Genomic DNA, 19,838 nt, shown 5'->3' with positions numbered 1-19,838 from the left:
ACAGTTTCATGGAGTGTACTGCTGATGTGCTAGCTCTATTTCCTAGGTGAATTCCTTCTTACATAAATAGACGTAGCATAGTTACATGAAGATGAATTTAAACCAGTCATAGACAGAAGGGGTATTCAAGCATAAGCCTTTAATGGGCCTGTCCTCCTTGTGACAATACAGCCCAGCAGTGGCGTATCACTAGGCTGCTTCCTTCCTGTAATGTCCGAGTTTCACTTTGTAGGTAAGATGGCTTCTTGCCGCCTCTTTATCATAGAAGATGTGCCTCTAATTTTACCCCATTTCACATTATTCATTAACATCTTTTTGTAAAAACTGGAACTCTTTGGGTCCTTCCATGTTTTGTCTCTACTAAGACTGATGCAAAACTCTAGGAAGTGAAGGTGCGGTGATTACAGCAAGTATCCCATTGCTTTACTCGCATTATTGATATCCTTCATGATCTAGCTTTGCTACTGGTAAGGTTCCGAATGATGACTTAATGATCGTTTTTTGTGCTGTCTTTCACCCTCACAAAAGGCCAAGTTCCTTCACAACATATGTTCAGCTCTACTTTGCGAATTATGGCCTTGCTTTTATTTACAATGGATCTTTATTTGGGGGCTCCCTAAAGCTCAGTGTTTCAATTTAATTTTCTTGCAGCCTCTGTCTTACAAATGTAAGATAAAATACATTACAATACAATACAATCATTACAATACTTTACCATTTGGATATAAAAGTGGAAGATGTTTATCATGTGCTGATAATCAAATTTACTTCTAAATTTAACAGTACGAAAAGTAAAAAAAAATATATGAGACTTATGCATTTTTACGTTGTATACGGATTTGTTATTTCAATATAAATGTACATTCTGTGAGCAACAATATTATTTGTATTTTCGCTTTAAGGTGACGAGGGGGATAATTTCTACGTAATTGACCAAGGAGAAGTTGATGTAAGTTTGTTTTTACTTTACATTTGCTCCTTTTTGCATTATACTCCAAACTTAATTGATATGTTTTTTCTATTACTTTTGCTATGTGTAATATAACTGCATCTGATTGTGTTTTACTAGGATTTATGACAGTGTCATAATCTTAAGCATAAGAAATGTGGAATTCATTACATAAATGTGTATGTAAATGTCCTGCTCATCCTCATCAGTTTTTGACATTCGTACTGTTACCATAGACTGTGCACAGCCTTGTAGTTTTCCTCTGAATGTAGCAGCTTTGGGAAATAGTAGAGTTCATTTTGACTGTAGCTTTCCAATTCCTCTGCTGTAGGGTTCAAGTGGACAAAAGGTTGCGGTCCTGTCCATAGCTGCTACCCTGCCCACACAGCTATTATACCATATGTGGTTTTGGACTTGTGAAATCTGACCCAGGGTCTTTAGACCTGGACTGATTAGGTCCAGAGACTGTGGATTACCTGTAATGACCCGAGCAGTATCCCACTTGGAGTTAAGTCTCCAGGGCATACATTGCAACTTGCAGTGAAGGTCTGAATTATCTCTTAGGTCATTTCAAGCGAAAATGAATACTGCAAAATAATGTACTCCAAAATATATATTCCCAGAATCTCGACCTTGCCAAAATGTTGTTCTATGTAAATTTGTACCAGTTTCTACTACTTACATGTAGGCAAATCCTCTTCGCAAAAATTTAGGATTTGGTTAATTTGCTATTCTAACTCAAGTTTCAGCATACTTATGGTAAAGTGCTTGATAGCGGACTTAGGTGCATGCCCAAATCTTTATCTGAGGTAGAGACATCATTCTCACATATTCTTCTGGGTTCATTGTTAATCATTGAGTTAATGGGCAAATGATCCTAATGCTCACAATATTACTACTAAGCAATTTTAGTTAAAATGTAAAAAAAAAAAAAGCTAAATGCATCCTCCATTAGGTTTACTCCTAGGTTGGATGTTTAGACAGAATATTGGAAACAATAATATCATGGGACAAAATATTGTGTCAAGAATATCGAGGAGAAAAATCTTTTCTTACGTATTTACACTTACCTTCTCTATATTTTGGTCCTCGATAACTTTGACACAGTATTCTGTCCACACAATATTTTTGTTTACGATATGCTGTCTATGATCCCCTAGATTTGGAGTCAATTTCTAACCTTTTGGATTTAACAGAGGATTCTAGGATTACTGACAGTTGAAGTTTCTCAGGAGTAGTTCTGGAATCATTGTGAACAGGCAAAGTTCCTCTCATGCAACCTGTGTGTAATTGTAGACTTATTACAGCCACATACGCAAACATACTTTGCAATTGTACTTTTTAATTCCAATTTTGGGGATGTGCTGTCCCCATTCCTAATACAGAATTACTTCTGCCTTTGACACATACAAAGTTCAGACCACATGCATGGTTTGGAAACCCACAACCTTACACTTTTCAGATGGATACACCTATCTGTGGATTGCTCACTTTCTGAATATCCTCAATGCACCAGCCTTTGATGAAAAAAAATTCTTTCTCTCTAGCTCTCCACGTCCAAGGTTCCGTACGCAACTCCGTCTCATGTAATCAGAGCCATAAGAAGTCCTCGTCGCATGTTGACGGCCGTTCCCTTTTTTCTGCCCCTTCAACGTGTAACGTTTTTTTCCTAACCTCACTGTTTTGAGGGAATTTCATTGTTGGTGTTTTGTGGTGCGACAGCGACTCCGCCTAAGAAGTCAGTCTTCAAACTTTATTGAGAGTGTGGAGGTCACATGTCAGTTACGGACCCGCACAACAATTGCCTTTGGTGCCTTAGTTCGGATCACAACGTCGGGTGATGTTCCTCGTGTCGGAGCATGAATCCAAAGGCTCTGAAGGAAAGGGAGGCGAACTTGTTTTTGGCAAAGGCTAAAAAGGATAAGTGAGGCAGTCATACATCCCGGCATCAAGAGGAGTCGTCGTCCCACCAATCTTCAAAGTCCCACAAGAAGAGTTTGCGGCACCATTCATTGCGGGAAGTCAGCCCTTGGCCTCTGTCTCTAGCTTCAAAGTCCCTGTGCCGTTCGACTTGAAAAGTGAGTCCCACTCTGTCTCCTCTACGGCCGAAGTCACGTGAGGTGTCACTGGCGCCGTGTTTGGTGGAGATCCCGGTGTCACCTGTGATTCCAGTAGCTCAGTTATCTCTTGTAACACCTACAGATCAAGAGACTGAAGAGCAGACAGCAAGCCATATTCAGACTCCTCAGCAGGAGCAGCAAGATCCGACCTTTCAAGCCCCTGGGACAGATCCTACTAATTTTTTTAATGCTATGTATAGCATTTTTAACAGGGCAATGACCCCCTCTCGTGCGCCGGCTGGCCCCATGGGTCCTTTCCTGCCTCTTATGCCTATGGCTCAGAGTCCCTGGACTGTAATGGTGCCTAGGAAGACACAGTCCCCATCTGAAGCTCAAGAGTAGTTGGCGCCAGTGGCACCGATACCAGCGTTGGTGAGACCTCGTTCAGTATCAAGTATCAAGTACCAGGTATCCTCGACAACGGTACATTGTCTTTCTACGCCGCTGCTGGAGTTGAGATTAAGATCAAGAAGGGAAGTCTTGAGGCTCTTGGAAGAGCAGCAATATTTAGAGGACCACAAGACCCGAGCTAGAAAAGTGGGAAATTCCGGTGGCATCTCAGGAGTTTGAAGGTATTGATGTGGTTAGTGGGCTCCTGAGTGGGAGTTATTATCCTCTGGGGCCATACCTCCTCCAGAGGTTACTTCATATCATGGGGTAATTAGGAAGGCAGCGGAGCTGGTGGACTTGCTTCTGCCCACTACTGAACTGAAATCTAAGATTCAGACAGAGGTATTCTTCATTCTTCCTATTCTACTTCAGAGCCACTGTTGCCATTCAATGAGGCTCAGATGGATCCGGTATTAGATGTTTGGCAGAAGCTGGTTTCCACACTGGCGGTATCAAGATCGAGGTATTGCAGGAGGTATAAGGCGGTGGCAGGAGATCATTTGTTTTTAACTCAACATCCTATGCTAGAAAGCCTGGTGGTACAGGCTTTTTGCTCTTCAAGATCACCACCTGGTTCTTTTCCAAAAACTCCTGCTGACAGGGAGTCAAAGTGCATTGAAAAATCTACAAAAAATATTTTTTCTTTTGAAAGCATAACATTGAAGTCTGTGAATGCAATTGTTTGTTTGGCAAATGCATCCCTGCGTTGATGGATTCGGCCAGGGAACTCATTCCCAAACTGCCACAGGATGTGCAGAGCCATTTTGCAGAACTCTTACAGGACAGTCAGGAGACAGCAAAGCAAGTAATTTAATCAGGCCATGAAACAGCGGATACTGTCGCCCAGGGCATGGGGACTTCAATTGCCAGTAGGCGGAACGTCTGGTTGAGAGGATCGGGGTTCTCCCTGGATGTGCAATCCACACTAATGGATATTTTCTTTGATGGATCCAGGTTATTTGAGCCAAAGCAGATGCGGCCTTAAAAAGATTAAGGAGAGCTAAATCCTTAGGTCTTCAGTCACTCTCCGTGACTTACAGACCACTGAATAGGTTTAGGGGGTTTGGGCGGAGCTCTTCCTTTGGAGGGAGACAGCACCTTTGGCAGCAACAATCAGCCAACCCCCTCTATAGATCCTACAGAAGACGTGGGAGAGCTAAACAATGTGGTGCAGACCACCAGCCTTTTTCCTCCTCTACTTCCTCCTCCTCTACTAACCTTTCAGAGAAGCAGTCCTAGTTCCCCCATCTTACCCTACCATGTTTTACCTGTGGGAGGGAGGTTAATTCATTTTTTTACAGGAGTGGAAGTCAATAACAGTTGGGTGTTAGGCATTGTAGAAAATGGATATGCCCTTCCCTTTCCGGAGTTCCCCCTCCCCTTCCTCCCCAGCAAAGTTTTTGTTCAAAAGAACATTTGCTGCTGCCACATCAGGAGGTGCAAAATCTGCTTTTAAAGGGCACAGTGAAGTTGGTTGCGGAGCAGGGAAAAGGGTCAAGGATAATATTCAAGATATTTCCTGATCCCCAAAAAGGGTGGTTGTTTATGGCCTATTCTAGACCTGGGGATTTTGAGTTGGTTCCTCAAACAATAAAAATTCAAAATTCTGACCCTAGCACAGGTGCTTCTTGTGCTTGACAAAGAAGACTGGAGGGTTTCCATAGACTTGCAGGATACGTAGTTCATATTCCCATCCTGTAGTTGCACAGGAAGTATCTCCGGTTCACGGAAGGGTCCCAGCATTACCAGTTTGCAGTCCTTCCGTTTGGTCCTATTTCTGCACCTCAATTCTTCACAAAGGTGATGGCAGTGGTGGCTACACTCAGGGGGTTGGGGAATATCAGTATTCCTTTACCTGGATGATAGGTTGCTCAAAGCCAAATCTCCGGAGTTGGTACAGCATCACTTCCATTTGATAACCCAGCTGTTTATCAACCTGGGGTTTTCCATCAATGTGCCCAAATCTCACCTGGAGCCCTTTCAGCGCACCCTGTTGATAGGGGTGGTACTGGACACCACAGTGAATTGTGCTTATCATCCTCCACAGAGGGTTGAAGACTTTCAGGCTATGATTCCAATGTTTCAGAATGCAGTGTGCTTTCCAGTCCTAAAGTTCTTAGTCTGCTCGGTCTGTTCACTTCCTGCATTCTGTTGGTCACTCATGCACGCTGGCACATGAGGGCCCTCCAGTGGTGCCTCCACAAGCAGTGGTTTCAACACAATGGGGATCTTAAGGAGTCAATGAGGAACTCCTGAACCACTGCAACAGATCTTCAGTGGTGGTTTGTGGACAGCAACCTAACACAAGGGAGACCATTTTGCCTACCACCTCTGGTGACCACAGTGATTACGGATGCTTCCACTTTGGGTGGGGAGCACATCTGGAGGATCTGGAGATCAAGGGTCTTTGGTGTCCGGAAGAACAGATGTTCCATATCAATCTGTTGGAATTGAGGGTGATACGTCTGGCTCTCAAGGCCTTTCTCCCTTCCATTCGCGGTCAGCCTGTGCAAGTCTTGATGAACAACACTACCACAATGTGGTACATTAACAAGCAGTGAGGGGTAGGGTTGTATCTTCTCTGCAGAGAGTCTCTATGATTCTGATCCTGGGCTCAGGACTGTCGAATTTGCATAGTTGCAAGCCATTTGGCCGGAGCTCTAAACGTATGCGCGGACAGTCTCAATGGGCACTTTTCAGCTGATCACGAGTGGCGACCTCATCCAAGGTGGTTCTTCACATCTTCCAGTTATGGGGGACACCTCAGATAGATTTGTTTGCCACTCATGAGAATGCGCAATACCCGTTGTTCTGCAGCCTCCAGTATCCGATGCAGGTAACGCTGGGGGATGCATTTTAATTGAGCTGGAGTACCAGCTACTTTACGTGTCCCCCCCCATACCCTTGATTCCTCGGGTTCTGAGGAAGATTCGCCAAGACCAGGCCCAAGTCATATTGATCGCTCCAGATTGGCCGAGAAGGGTGTGGTACACAGACCTCCTTCAGCTCTCACTATGCCCTCCTCTTTGTCTCCCTCACAGGGCAGACCTCCCCTCGTGGTCACACGGGCAGGTTCTACACCCTCAACTCCAGAGCCTGCACCTAAATCCCTGCAGATTGAACGGAGCAACCTGATTTCTTTTTCTCTTCCTCCAGATGTGGTGGATGTTATTCTATCGGCAATGCAACACTCCACCAAAACTGTCTATGCTGGTAGATGGGCCAAGTTTGTCAAATGGTGTAAAGAAAGGCATGTTGACCCTTTAAAGGCCAATTTATCCATTGTTTTGCAATTTGGTCTTTCCCCAGCACAACAAGGTTCTGCAGTTGCAATAGTGAAGGGTTATTTGTCCGCACTGTCAGCTTTTATTTGTCTACCTCATCAACCTTCATTGTTTAAGTCCCCTATAATTTTAAGTTTTCTTAAAGGTTTGACTAATATGTATCCTCCCACTCCATTCAACAAGCCTCAGTGGGGTTTAAATTTAGTTTTATCGTACCTGATGGGTGTAACATTTGAACCTTTACATAGTTGCCCGTTGAGGCTCTTCATGATAAAGATTGTCTTTCTTGTAGCGGTCACAGTTGAACATGTTAATGAGCTGCAAGTTCTAAGTGTTAGTCCCCCGTTTACCACTTTTCATGCCTACAGGGTGGTTCTGAGAACCAGGGCGGCTGTCCTGCCAAAGGTAGTGACTCCTTTTCATTTGGGGCAGTCCATCACTCTTTTGTCCTTTTACCCTCCTCCCCATCCCTCTAAGGAGGAGGAAAGGCAGCATCATCTGGATCCAAAGAGAGCATTGAGCTTCTACACGGGCTGGACCAGCGCATTTAGAATGAACTATCAGCTGTTCATCGGCTTATAGGCAAAATGAAAGACAAGGCCGTCCACAAAAGAACATTGTCAAGATGGGTCATCCTTTGCATCCAAATATGTTATGCTTTGGCAAAGAAAGAACCTCCTGAGTGCATAAGAGCTTATTCGATCAGAGCTGAGTCTGCTATTTCAGCTTTGGCTAGAGGTGTACTGATTGTAGACATTTTCAAAGCAGCGACTTGGGCTTCCCTCCCCACTTTCGCAAAGCATTACTGCTTGGATTCAGAAGTGAGGAGGGGCTGCCATTTTTGCCCTTTCAGTGCTAATGGATTTCTTAAACAGACATGTACCCACCTCCGGGTGCGGGACTGCTTTGGGACTCTATTCAGAAGGTGAGGAATCCACAGCTAGATGTATCCATCAGAAGTACAAGTTACTTACCTTCAGTAACACTTTTTCTGATGGATACAACTACCTGTGGATTCCTCACCTAATGAATACTCCCATGGCGCCAGCATTGAACGGAAATCTTCTTCCTAGTCTCTGCACGTCGACGAGGACGTCACTCTAGCCCACGCGACGCCGTCTGACGTCATACAGGCAATAAGAGGTCCTCGACGACGTGCCGACGTCAGTTCCCTTTTTTCTGTGCATTCGAAACGGTTATCTTCGAGGGAGCAACTGTTACTTTCGTGGTTACAGTGTATTTTTTGCTGCGTAGTCCTTCGCTGCAGTAATAATGTCGCAGAGAAAGTCGGGTTTTAAGCCTTGTCGTGAGTGTGGGGGCAAGATGTCAGTTACGGATCCTCACTCCGACTGTCTTTGGTGTTTAAGCTCCGACCACGACGTCTCGACTTGCGATTCATGCCAGCACATGAATCCAAAGGCCCTCAAGGAACGTGAGGCGAAGTTGTTTATGGCGAAGTCGAAGAAAGAAAAACATCATAAGAAGTCTTCGCCAAGGCATCGGCGTCATCGAGACTCCCGGCGCCGTAGAGAATCACGGCGCCATTCGAGCAAGGAGACTCGTTCCAGGTCTTCGGATCGGCGCCGGAGGACTTGGGAGGTCAGTCCCACGGTCACGCCGCATCCATCGACGCCGTTGCCCTCTCCGGCGTCACCGACTTCACCTGGACAGGCGTCGGTGATTGAAGTGGTGCAGCCTCTGGTGTTGTCCCCGGCGTCGCAGACGTCGAGGCAGGCGTCGGGGTCGCCTTCGATACAGGCACCCCAGTATCCGCTTTTCCCACCCCTGGAGCCGATAGTACTGCATTCCTAAATGCGATGTATACCATCTTCCAACAGATGGCTCCAGGGGGTGCTCCGGCTGGCCCTTTGGCCTTTTCATTGGGTGATCCTGCGCCTCTACGGCCGGCACCCTTTATGCCCTTTCTCCCTTTTGGGAACGTGGGCTCGGCGCCGGTGTCGGCGCCGGTGGCCGCTCCGGTGGCTTCGGAGGGATTGGCCCTGGAGATTTCCATCCCGTCGACGTCGGGATTTCGTCCTGTGACTCCGGTGGGTCCATCCGCTCCGAGTGCTCTTTCATCGGCGCCGAAGTTACCTGTGGCGCCGGACGCGGCGTCGGTGGCTTCTGAAGATCGGCGCCGATCTTCGGCTTCGGCGGAGGCATTGTCGACTCCGCGTATCGAGCAGAGGCTTCATTCGAGGAGACGTGCTCTCCGTTTATTAGAGGAGCAGGAGTACCAACGAGTCCTGGAAGAAGGAGAACTAGAGGACTCGGTTGATGGACTGCATGGTCTAGATACAGCCAGTGGGCTGGACACTTCCCCTGAGTGGGATCTTTCGTCTCCAGGGGAATACACGGAGGAGGCTGCTTCCTTTCACGCAGTGGTACGGAAGGCAGCTAGTTTTCTGGACCTGCCTTTGCCGGTGGCAGAGACAAAACAGAACCTTCTGACAGAGGTGCTTCATCCGGCCTCAGCTGCGGCAGAGCCTCTATTGCCCTTTAATGACGCTTTGCTGGATCCGGTGCTAGAGGTGTGGAAGAGACCAGTATCTTCCCCAGCGGTTCAAAGAGCCGTAGCCAGGAGGTATCGAGCTGCACCAACTGACCCTGGCTTTCTTTCTAGGCACCCTACACCGGAGAGCTTGGTGGTGCAGGCCTCCTGTTCATCCAAATCAGCGCCTGGTTCTTTCCCGACGGTGCCTGGGGACAGAGACTCGAAGAAACTGGATGCGCAGTCCAAGAAAATCTTTTCGTCCTGCAGTCTGGCGTTGAAGGCCACAAACGCAACTTGTATCCTGGGGAGATATGTTCATGCTCTTATGGATGACATTTCCTCATCATTTACGGAGCTTCCCCAGGGTCTTTTGGATGTTGTTTCAGATGCCCAGGCTGCTGCGACCCAGATTATTCAGGCTGGGCTGGATACGACCGACTCGGTGGCCAGAGCAATGGGCACGACTGTGGTGGCAAGGAGACAGGCCTGGCTCCGTAATTCGGGGTTTTCTGCAGATGTGCAGTCAACCCTATTGGATCTCCCTTTTGATGGGGACAAGCTGTTTGGCGCCAAGGCAGATTCGGCCTTGGAACGTTTTAAGGAGAGCAGGGCCACAGCCAAATCGCTAGGACTCCAAGCTCCTTCTTCCTCTGCCTCTTCCAGGATTTTCAGGAGGTTTCGGGGATTTGGGCGTGGCTCTTCCTCCTCTTCCTTTCGGGGGAGATTCCAGCAACCTGCCTCTTCCCATCCCTATAGATCTTTTAGAGGGAGAGGGAGGGCCCGCACCAGAGGAGCCTCTCAGCAGCACTCTGCCTCTTCCTCGTCCTCTGGAGGGGTGCAGCAGGGAAAGCAGCCTTAGGCTTCCACCATTTCCCACTCACTCCTCTCCTGTAGGGGGAGGATTACAGCATTTTCTCCGCAAGTGGAAGACTATTACAACGGACACTTGGGTTCTCAGTATTGTGGGAAAAGGCTACACCCTTCCCTTTCGGGAGTTCCCGCCCCTCATCCCGCCCCGCCCATCTTATTGTTCAGAAGAACACCTCCTGTTGCTAGAACAGGAGCTACAAGTCCTCCTTTCAAAGGGCGCAGTAGAGTTGGTCCCAGAGCAGGAAAGGGGTCGAGGTTGTTACTCAAGGTATTTCCTGATTCCCAAGAAGGATGGTCGGTTGAGACCAATCCTGGACCTGAGGATCTTGAATTGGTTCCTCAAACAGGAAAAGTTCAAGATGCTGACCCTAGCTCAGGTGCTTTGGGCGTTGAACAAGGAAGATTGGATGGTGTCTGTCGACTTGCAGGATGCTTACTTTCATATCCCGATACTCAAGTCACACAGGAAGTATCTCCGGTTTAGGGTGGGATCGCAGCACTATCAGTTTGCGGTCCTTCCGTTTGGTCTTACTTCAGCACCTCGAGTCTTCACGAAGGTGATGTCGGTGGTTGCGGCAGAGCTCAGAAGGAAGGGGATAGCAGTATTCCCTTACTTGGACGACTGGTTGATCAAAGCCAAGTCGCCGGAGCTTGTGTCGCATCATCTGCAGTCAACGACTCAGTTGTTGTTCGACCTGGGTTTTTCGGTGAACGAGCCCAAATCTCACCTGGAGCCCTCTCAGCGCCTCCTGTTCATAGGGGCAGTACTGGATACAACATTGAGTCGAGCCTTTCCTCCGCCTCAGCGGATTCAAGATATTCAGGAATTGGTTCCAATGTTTCGAAATGGAGCGGTAGTTCCAGACCTCAAGGTCCTTCGTCTGCTCGGTCTGTTTGCCTCCTGCATTCTGTTGGTCACGCATGCTCGCTGGCACATGAGGGCTCTTCAGTGGTGCCTCCGAAGGCAGTGGTCTCAACACAAAGGAGATCTAGAAGGTGCTGTCAAGATCTCCAGAGATGCTGCTGTGGACTTGAAGTGGTGGATTGCGAGCAACAATCTTTCACAAGGAAAGCCGTTCGCGCAGTCGCCACCAGTGGCCACGGTCATAACGGATGCTTCCACTCTAGGGTGTGGAGCTCATCTGGGGGGATCTGGAGATCAAAGGCCTTTGGTCTCCAGAGGAGCAGATGTTTCATATCAATCTGTTAGAGTTACGGGCTGTACGTCTGGCTCTCAAGGCCTTCCTCCCTTCCCTTCGTGGTCAGTCGGTACAGGTCCTGACGGACAATACTACCACGATGTGGTACATAAACAAACAGGGAGGAGTAGGGTCGTACCTTCTCTGCAGAGAAGCTCTTCGACTATGGTCCTGGGCAAAGGACCATCAGATTTGCTTGGTAGCAAATCATCTGGCCGGGGTCTTGAATGTACGTGCGGACGGTCTCAGTCGCCAATTCTCGGCGGACCACAAGTGGCGTCTCCATCCAGATCAAGCCTGTTTGATCTTCCAAAGGTGGGGGTTTCCTCGGGTAGATCTGTTTGCCACTCTGGAGAACGCGCATTGTCCATTATTCTGCAGCCTCCAGTATCCGATGCAGGGAGCGTTAGGGGACGCGTTTCAAATAACCTGGTGCGGCCAGTTGCTTTACGCGTTTCCTCCCATACCCTTGATTCCTCGAGTATTGAGGAAGATTTGCCAAGACCGGGCGCTAGTCATCTTAATAGCTCCGGATTGGCCAAGGAGGGTGTGGTACTCCGACCTTCTCCAACTCTCAATGTGCCCTCCGCTCCGTCTCCCTTTCAGGGCAGACCTCCTCTTGCAGTCGCAGGGGCAGGTTTTACACCCCAACCTCCAGAGTCTGCACCTACATGCCTGGAGATTGAACGGGGCAACCTGAGTTCCTTCTCTCTCCCGCCTGATGTAGTGGATGTTATATTAGCGGCCAGGCGACACTCCACTAAATCTATCTACGCTAATAGGTGGTCTAAATTTGTTGCGTGGTGTGGAGAGAGGCAGATTGATCCCTTACATGCTCATCTATCGGACGTTTTGTCTTTTGCTCTCTCTCTAGCGCAGAAAGGTTGTGCAGTGGCTACCATTAAGGGTTATTTGTCGGCCTTGTCAGCCTTCATTTGTCTTTTAGACCAACCATCATTATTTAAATCCCCTATTGTTATCAGATTCTTGAAAGGTCTTCTAAATAAATATCCTCCAAAACCATTCGTTATGCCGCAATGGGATTTGTCCTTGGTCCTGACTTTCCTTATGGGGTCCCCTTTTGAACCTATGCATTCTTGCACCTTAAGGTATTTGGTTATAAAAACAGTTTTCCTGGTAGCTATAACATCTGCAAGGAGAGTGAGTGAGTTGCAGGCCTTATCGGTAAAGCCCCCTTATACAACTTTTTATGGGGATAAGGTGGTGTTGAGGACCAAGGCTGCTTTCCTCCCGAAGGTTGTTTCACCCTTCCATTTGGCTCAGACAATTACTTTGTCCACGTTCTATCCTCCGCCTCATCCTTCTAAAGAGGAAGAAAGACTGCACCGTCTGGACCCAAAGAGGGCGTTGAGCTTCTTTATTGATAGAACAAAGGATTTCAGGCTGGAGGATCAGCTGTTCATCGGGTACGTGGGCAAGAGGAGAGGAAAGGCAGTCCACAAGAGAACACTCTCCAGGTGGGTGGTTCTTTGCATTAAAATCTGTTACTCTTTGGCAAAGAAGGACCCTCCTGAGGGCATTAGAGCTCATTCCACCAGAGCTAAGTCGGCCACTTCGGCCTTGGCCAGGGGTGTTCCTGTGGTTGACATCTGCAAGGCCGCAACTTGGTCGTCCCTTCACACTTTTGCGAAACATTACTGTTTGGACTCTGAGGTCAGAAGGGACGGCCATTTTGCACGGTCAGTGCTGCAGGATTTCTTGGTTTGACCATTTAGGCACCCGCCACCGGGCGTGGTACTGCTTTGGGACTCTATTCATTAGGTGAGGAATCCACAGGTAGTTGTATCCATCAGAAGAACGAGTTACTTACCTTCGGTAACGACTTTTCTGGTGGATACATTAGCTACCTGTGGATTCCTCACGGTCCCACCCGCCTCCCCGTTGCCTTTCTGGTCTTACCAAGTAATCCTTGAGTGCGCTCCTCTTGGTCTTCAAGGTTGCAATAGACGTTGTATATATGGATACGTGTGTATATTATCTGTATATATATATATATATGTATATATCTTTGTGTACATACATGATTTGCATATATTTGTTCGTTATATTAAATTTACAGCTATTCATTGCAATATTGTGTATTTTACAAGGTTATGGGATGTTGCCTTGCTCTTTCATTGCATTGGGTGGTTGTTCTCATGCACGTAAAAAATGTTGGTACTGACGTCGGCACGTCGTCGAGGACCTCTTATTGCCTGTATGACGTCAGACGGCGTCGCGTGGGCTAGAGTGACGTCCTCGTCGACGTGCAGAGACTAGGAAGAAGATTTCCGTCGAATGCTGGCGCCATGGGAGTATTCATTAGGTGAGGAATCCACAGGTAGCTAATGTATCCACCAGAAAAGTCGTTACCGAAGGTAAGTAACTCGTTCTTCTGGTGGATACATTATCTACCTGTGAATTCCTCACTGACCCTCCTGCCTCCCCATTGCCTGTTTGGGTATACCAAGAAGGAAAGTGGTTGTATATTTTGTTTGTATTGAAACTGGTCAATATGGAATAAATGTTTTTTTATAAGTGTATATAAATGTATGAGTTGGGTACGCAAATACTGTGGTTGCGATGTTGGTGTTCACCTGTTTGCCTCGAACGCATGAAAAAAAGTGGGTGAAACTGACGTCAGCATACTGGTGAGGACTTCTTATGTCAACGATGACGTCAGACGGAGTTGCCTGTCGGAGCTGTTCCATTGTGACGTTCTCGCCGACGTGGAGAGCTAGAGAGAAACAATTTCTGTTGAATGCCAGCGCATTGAGGGTATTCAAAAGGTGAGGAATCGCTCGGTATCCAATAGAAAAAGCGTTACCAAAGGAACATAAACAATAGAAAAAGCATTACCAAAGGTAAGTGACTTGTTCTTTTAGCTGTTTCCCTGCTCTACTTTGTGCTCCATGTTGCACCCTCATTCATCCCACAAACTCTGGTTTGCCTTTCCCACTCCTAGCTGCCTTTTTTGTTTCTTTTATTGGCTTCCTGTGCCCCCAGCCTCTGCTACTTCTACTGCTCCCTTGCTCACCTCCCACTTTATGTTGCTTTCTCAAAAATAGTCCTTCACCCACTCCTCAGTTGGTCCTCAAACCCCTTGCAGTCCATATAATTTTTTGGAGGACCGGTAGTTGACGTTTCATGTTGGCCTGCTCTACAGGGTGTGGTGAAGCATGTGCCAGCCTATGGGAGTGACACAGCTACATCATCTATTTTTTTTCTGTTTTGTGGGCCAAAAATGCAAGACTTATTGGCTTTTGCCATTGCTTGTTGAAATATATAGGTGGCCCCTTTTGTTTCAGAAACACAATTCAGATAAGCAGCAAATGTTCGCCTTTGATAGTCCTCATAAAGTTGTGACAGTTCTTCAGTCAATTCAGGGAGCATTTACTTGAAGAAACACCTGACACCTTAAGTCAAGGCAGCCGAAAAATAGAGGAGCAAATCTAGCCTTTGTGCAGAAGTCACACAGCTTGAAATTCTACCCCTGAGAAGGAAGTCTTCTTTTGTCGCCGAGGACGTAAGCTGCTGGAGGCTGTAGTGTTGCCTAATTCTTTTCAGCAAATGATTATTGTAAAATAAGATGTATTCAAAGCTTTAAGGTCGCTGAGAGGGGATGTAAAAGTAAACATTAAAGATACTGCAGCAAACATACATTTATTTTAATTTCTTATTGTGTAGGTGTATGTGAACGACAACTGGGTTACCAGCATCGGAGAAGGAGGCAGCTTTGGGGAGCTTGCATTAATCTATGGCACACCAAGGGCAGCAACCGTGAAAGCCAAGACAGACCTCAAATTGTGGGGCATAGACCGAGACAGCTACAGACGCATCCTAATGGTAAGTCTTAAGTTTCATGCCTTGTTTTGTTCAGTACCCCTTACAGCAACCTGAGAGGTCATGGAACAACCTCGTCAAACTGGAGATGTGTAGTTTAGCGTTTCAAAGGTTTCGAGTTACTAAAATAAAGTGGAGTGGCTTTATGCCTTTATTGTACGTATTGGGCATGTTTACAGTTTGACAAAGAATATCATTGCTTTTTTCCACCAGGGAATTAACGTGCATTGCGTCATCTCCTCGTTTATGCTTTTTTTTGTTCGGATTTTTGTCTTCGGGCTTCTAAAGCTGTTGTTTTTTTTCTCAATTGTAAATGCTTATACATAATTAAACGATTTAAAACGCATTAAGGACGAACTTTAGGTAAATTGTAAAGTAGTTGATTTATATAAGGAGCATTATATGGAGTCATTAATAAAATTTTGACTGTTTTATAGAAAGAAGAGAAAGCTAGGGTTTGGCATGGGGATCATGAACTAAATAGGAAAAGCGTGTTGTGGAGCCACTGTAAACAAGTCATACCTGCACACAAGTCATTTTCTCATCAGCTGTTACCATATCAGAACATATAATTCTGTGAAAAATGTGATATATTTCCCTGTCAAAAGCACTTACATTTACGTAGATGGTGAATTTGCAAACTCGTTTTCACAACTAGCCCTTAATGCTGAGATTTACTTCATTTTCTAAACCCCTGCAATGTTGGTGGTTAAGGGAACTGTAGCATCAAGGAGTATTTTCTTGAGATTACATCGCACAGTAGGGTTAAGTGAGGGTTCTGCGGTTTAAAACTCAAAACGGAGCACAGTCACCAATTTATTTTCTAGATCATATATCCTTCCAAGCAGAGGTGCTATGGCATATGTGGAGAGAGGTTGATTTCACAATAGTTTGTACTTGAAAGACAGTGTACCTATGACAGAGACAGTGAAAAATAGGAAATGGTGAAGGACTTACTAACTCTCGAAATGTGGTGGTCGTTGAAGAGGTGAGTATTCAGTTCTTTTCAGAATTTGAGGAGCATTGGGCAGTTATGTTACTGGGGTATTGTTCCAGATTCAGGGTGCCCTAATGGAGAAGGCTTGTTTCCTGTTTTGTATCTTTCTTACCGTCCTCTATCTCCAGGCTAGAGGTGTTTTGACTACTGGTGTATCATGGTCCATTGGAGATCGCTAGTTTGGCAGCCAAACAACCGGAGGTACTCTCACTAAATTGTTTCGGTTGATACAGATTGCCTCGAAGTTGATTTGGGCATGCAAGCGGTGCCAGGTGGCCTTCCATGAGCGTAGCAGTTCTGTGGTCAAATGTTTATAAGCCATTGAAAAGGCATGATGTGTGGTACAGAATGTTTTTCTGAGTGGGCTTGTGGTGCCTAGGAGGCTGTGGAATAGAGCATTGCCTCCACCCAGGCACGTGCGTTCTGAAATTGCTTTAAGGGAGGAGTGGCTGGACTTTTCTCAATAAGGAGAGCTAGTACGCTGCAATTTTGTTCTTCTTTGTGATTTGTTCTTTCAGGGACTGGTTGGGGTCCACTTTGAACCTAAGAAACTTGGTGTTGATTGACAATTATGGATGGAAGCCATCCAGGTTCATGTCACTTAGCCATGTTGCTTGTTGAAGTTGGCGAATAGGAAGAATTTGATTTTGGTGGGTGTTGAGTTTCAGGTAGGTGCTGGACAAGCAGGCTTAAATGAGGTGTAAGAAGTGCTTGAGTCACTGTATGTCGAGGGAAGAGGACAGTTTTATGTTGTGTTCTGTTTCATTGAAGTATTGGTGAAATAAAGTAGGTGTTGTCTTCCATTCCAAGCGGCAAGGTGGCAGGTTCAGATGGAGTCCCTACAGAGATTTTTAACATGTTTTGCAATAACTTGATCCTAGACTGTTGAGTTTTGATCTTGAAGGATTTTGTAATTCCTCATTCCTTTACAGAATAGAACATGGTGGTATTTCCAAAACCAGGCAAGGACCCCTCTAGCCGTGCAGCTTGCAGGCCTATAAGCTTGATGCACAGAGATTTGTAAGGTTTAAGGAATATCTTATCAAACAAGCTAGTAGTGGTTTTCCTCCACCTGGTGCAGGGGAAGCAAGACGGCTTAATTACCATCACCTGCTTGCCGCAAATACTTTATATCTTGTTTAAACTATTGAGTATGCTGAAACAATGCAGTACCCATTAGCAGTCTTTTTCTAGAATGCTGAGAAGGAATTGCTGCTTTGTCCTTTGGAGCAAATTGGGCTTTCCTCTCAGATGTCCAGGTTGTTGCATTCAGTTTATACTGACTTCACTCCCAATCAGTCTTGTGATAGCAACGTGGGCAGGAGTATCAGAACTGAGCATGGACCAGGCACGGGTGCCCCCTCTACCCTTACTATTCATGTTGTGAATTAAGGCCACTCCTTTTAAAAAGGTATTCCCTGCCCTCGTTCACAGCTCCCAGGAAGGGTTTGTGCCAGTTAAAACCTCCTGCAATCACCTGCCTGCTCCAGCTCATGTATTATGCTTATCCAAGAACATGTCGGAGGACTTAGTGGCAATATTCCTGGAAGCTGAGAACTCGTTTGACCACATGTTCATCATCCTCCAAAGACTGGGGCTAGGAGAAGATTTTATCACCAAGGTCCGATAGCTTTACAAGACTCCCACAGGACAGGTCATTTGTGGCATGTTCTTATCATAGCCCTTCTGAGACCTAAGATGGATGTGTTAGGTCTGACCACTGTCTCCCCTCTTGTTCCTGTTATTTGTGAGGTTATTGGTGGGATCTACTGGGCAGGATTCTCGGATAGTAGGAGTCTCCATATCAGAGGGTCTGTCCAGAATCCTTTTATATGAGGACAACATCCTCTTCACCCTTACTGAATTACCAATCTCTTTACCTGCTCTCATGTCCATTATCTCAGATTTCTACGGGTCAGGTGGGACAAGGGTGAGGCATTATGGTTGTCCTGTGTAATAATCAGTGCTGCCATCACAAACTACAAGTTTCATACCTAGGGGTGTACATCAACAAGGGCATGGAACAATTGATGTCGGACATCACGGATCCACTCATGGAAAAACCAAGGCAGATTATGCAAAATGGGCACAGCTGAACCTGTCTCTGTGAGGAAGAGCACAGGCCATAAAAATGGTTGTAGCTCCCAGATTTACGTGTGTGTTAGACTTGCTCTCGATCATGGTAAAGACCTCTACGTTGCAAGAAATCAATAGGAGAATACAGAGTTTACATAGGGAAACCCAGATTGCAAATCTCTGAAATGATTGCTGATAAGCAGTGTTATGGTATGAGCATGCCATACGTATAACACTACTACACAGCTCTCTATCAAGCACAACTGATCTACTTATGGCGAGGCAAGACGATCTTGGCCTTTGGATCACATTGAATGAGGTCTACAGGTCTCTAAATACTATATAATCATAGCTCAACATCTTCACAAACCCCATCATACAAGCAATGATCTAGACTTGGCTCAGTGTGCAACCAAAATATTGGATATTGTGTGGCCAAAATATCGTGCCAAAAATATCCAGGCAAAAATATTGTGATGGTAAATTTTTATAGGTGAGCAAAGTTTTACTATATATAACTACACATAAAAGGTTTTCCTGATTTTCTGATTTTATATATATATCTATATGTTCGATGGCATGTGTAGCTGCAGATACACATGCTGTGCACATCCCGCCATCTGGAGTTGGGCTCGGAGTGTTACAAGTTGTTTTTCTTCGAAGAAGTCTTTTTTCGAGTCACAAGACCGAGGGACTCCTCCCATTTCGACTCCATTGCGCATAGGCGTCGATTCCATCTTAGATTGTTTTTTTTCCGCCATCGGGTTCGGACGTGTTCCTTTTCGCTCCGTGTTTCGGGTCGGAAAGTTAGTTAGAATCTCTGAAAAATCGTCGGTATTGTTTGCGTTCGGTATCGGGTTAGTTACAACAGATCGACACCAAATTAAGAAGAGCTCCGGTCGCCCTTTGGGGTTTTTTTCCATCCCCGCCGGGACATAGTCGGCCCGGCCACGTGTCTCTTCAAGGCTGATGGAAGGGACCCCATTCCGCTTCTGTCCAAAATGCCATAACAAGTATCCATATACAGATCAACATCTGGTCTGTAACTTGTGTTTGTCACCAGAACACAAGGAGGATACTTGTGAGGCCTGTCGAGCGTTTCGGTCCAGGAAGACACTCAGGGACCGAAGAGCAAGAAGACTGCAAATGGCGTCGGCGCCGACAGGACAAGAGCGTTTGGAGGAGGAGGAAGAAACATTCTCCACCCAGGAGTCGGACTCTGAGGAGATCGATCCCGAGGAAACGCCTAAAACCGTGAGTAAGACGTCGAAACCAAGAACTCACGAGAAAAGCACTAAAGCCCAGGGGACGCCACCGCCAACAGGCCATGGCTTAACCCAAAAAATAGGTGACCGTTCATCGGCACCGAAAAAGGGCGAGCTGGTGTCGAAGTCATCCGACTCCGGTCGAGATACCGGCACACAGCAATCTCGGGCCCGAGATAGTGGCTCAGAGAAGATTCGGCACCGAGACAGCAGCACCAAAACGGGTCGGCACCGAGAGAGCACAACGCCGAAAGTAAAAAAGGTTTCGTCGGAGCCGAAAAAAGCAGCCGAAAAGGTTTCGGTACCGAAATATCCGGCCTCGGAACCGAAAACAAGTTCCTACACTGAGGA

The 19,838-nt window shown here is 46.4% G+C and overlaps 1 protein-coding gene across 2 annotated transcripts in view; it reads left to right on the top strand.

Moving 5' to 3' along the window:
* Positions 1 to 19,838, top strand: part of PRKAR1B (protein kinase cAMP-dependent type I regulatory subunit beta) — a 524,789-nt gene that overhangs the window by 291,580 nt on the left and 213,371 nt on the right. For both annotated transcript variants that reach the window (XM_069209839.1, XM_069209840.1), the window contains exons 6-7: positions 903 to 949; positions 14,994 to 15,152. In XM_069209839.1, the coding sequence (XP_069065940.1) occupies positions 903 to 949; positions 14,994 to 15,152 (206 nt within the window). The remainder of the gene's footprint in view (positions 1 to 902; positions 950 to 14,993; positions 15,153 to 19,838) is intronic.

Source organism: Pleurodeles waltl, chromosome 10 (genome assembly GCF_031143425.1).
Source record: "Pleurodeles waltl isolate 20211129_DDA chromosome 10, aPleWal1.hap1.20221129, whole genome shotgun sequence".
In the NCBI taxonomy this organism is placed as follows: domain Eukaryota; kingdom Metazoa; phylum Chordata; class Amphibia; order Caudata; family Salamandridae; genus Pleurodeles; species Pleurodeles waltl.
Note: the sequence above shows the minus strand (reverse complement) of the source record. Positions and strands in the feature narration are given on the sequence as shown.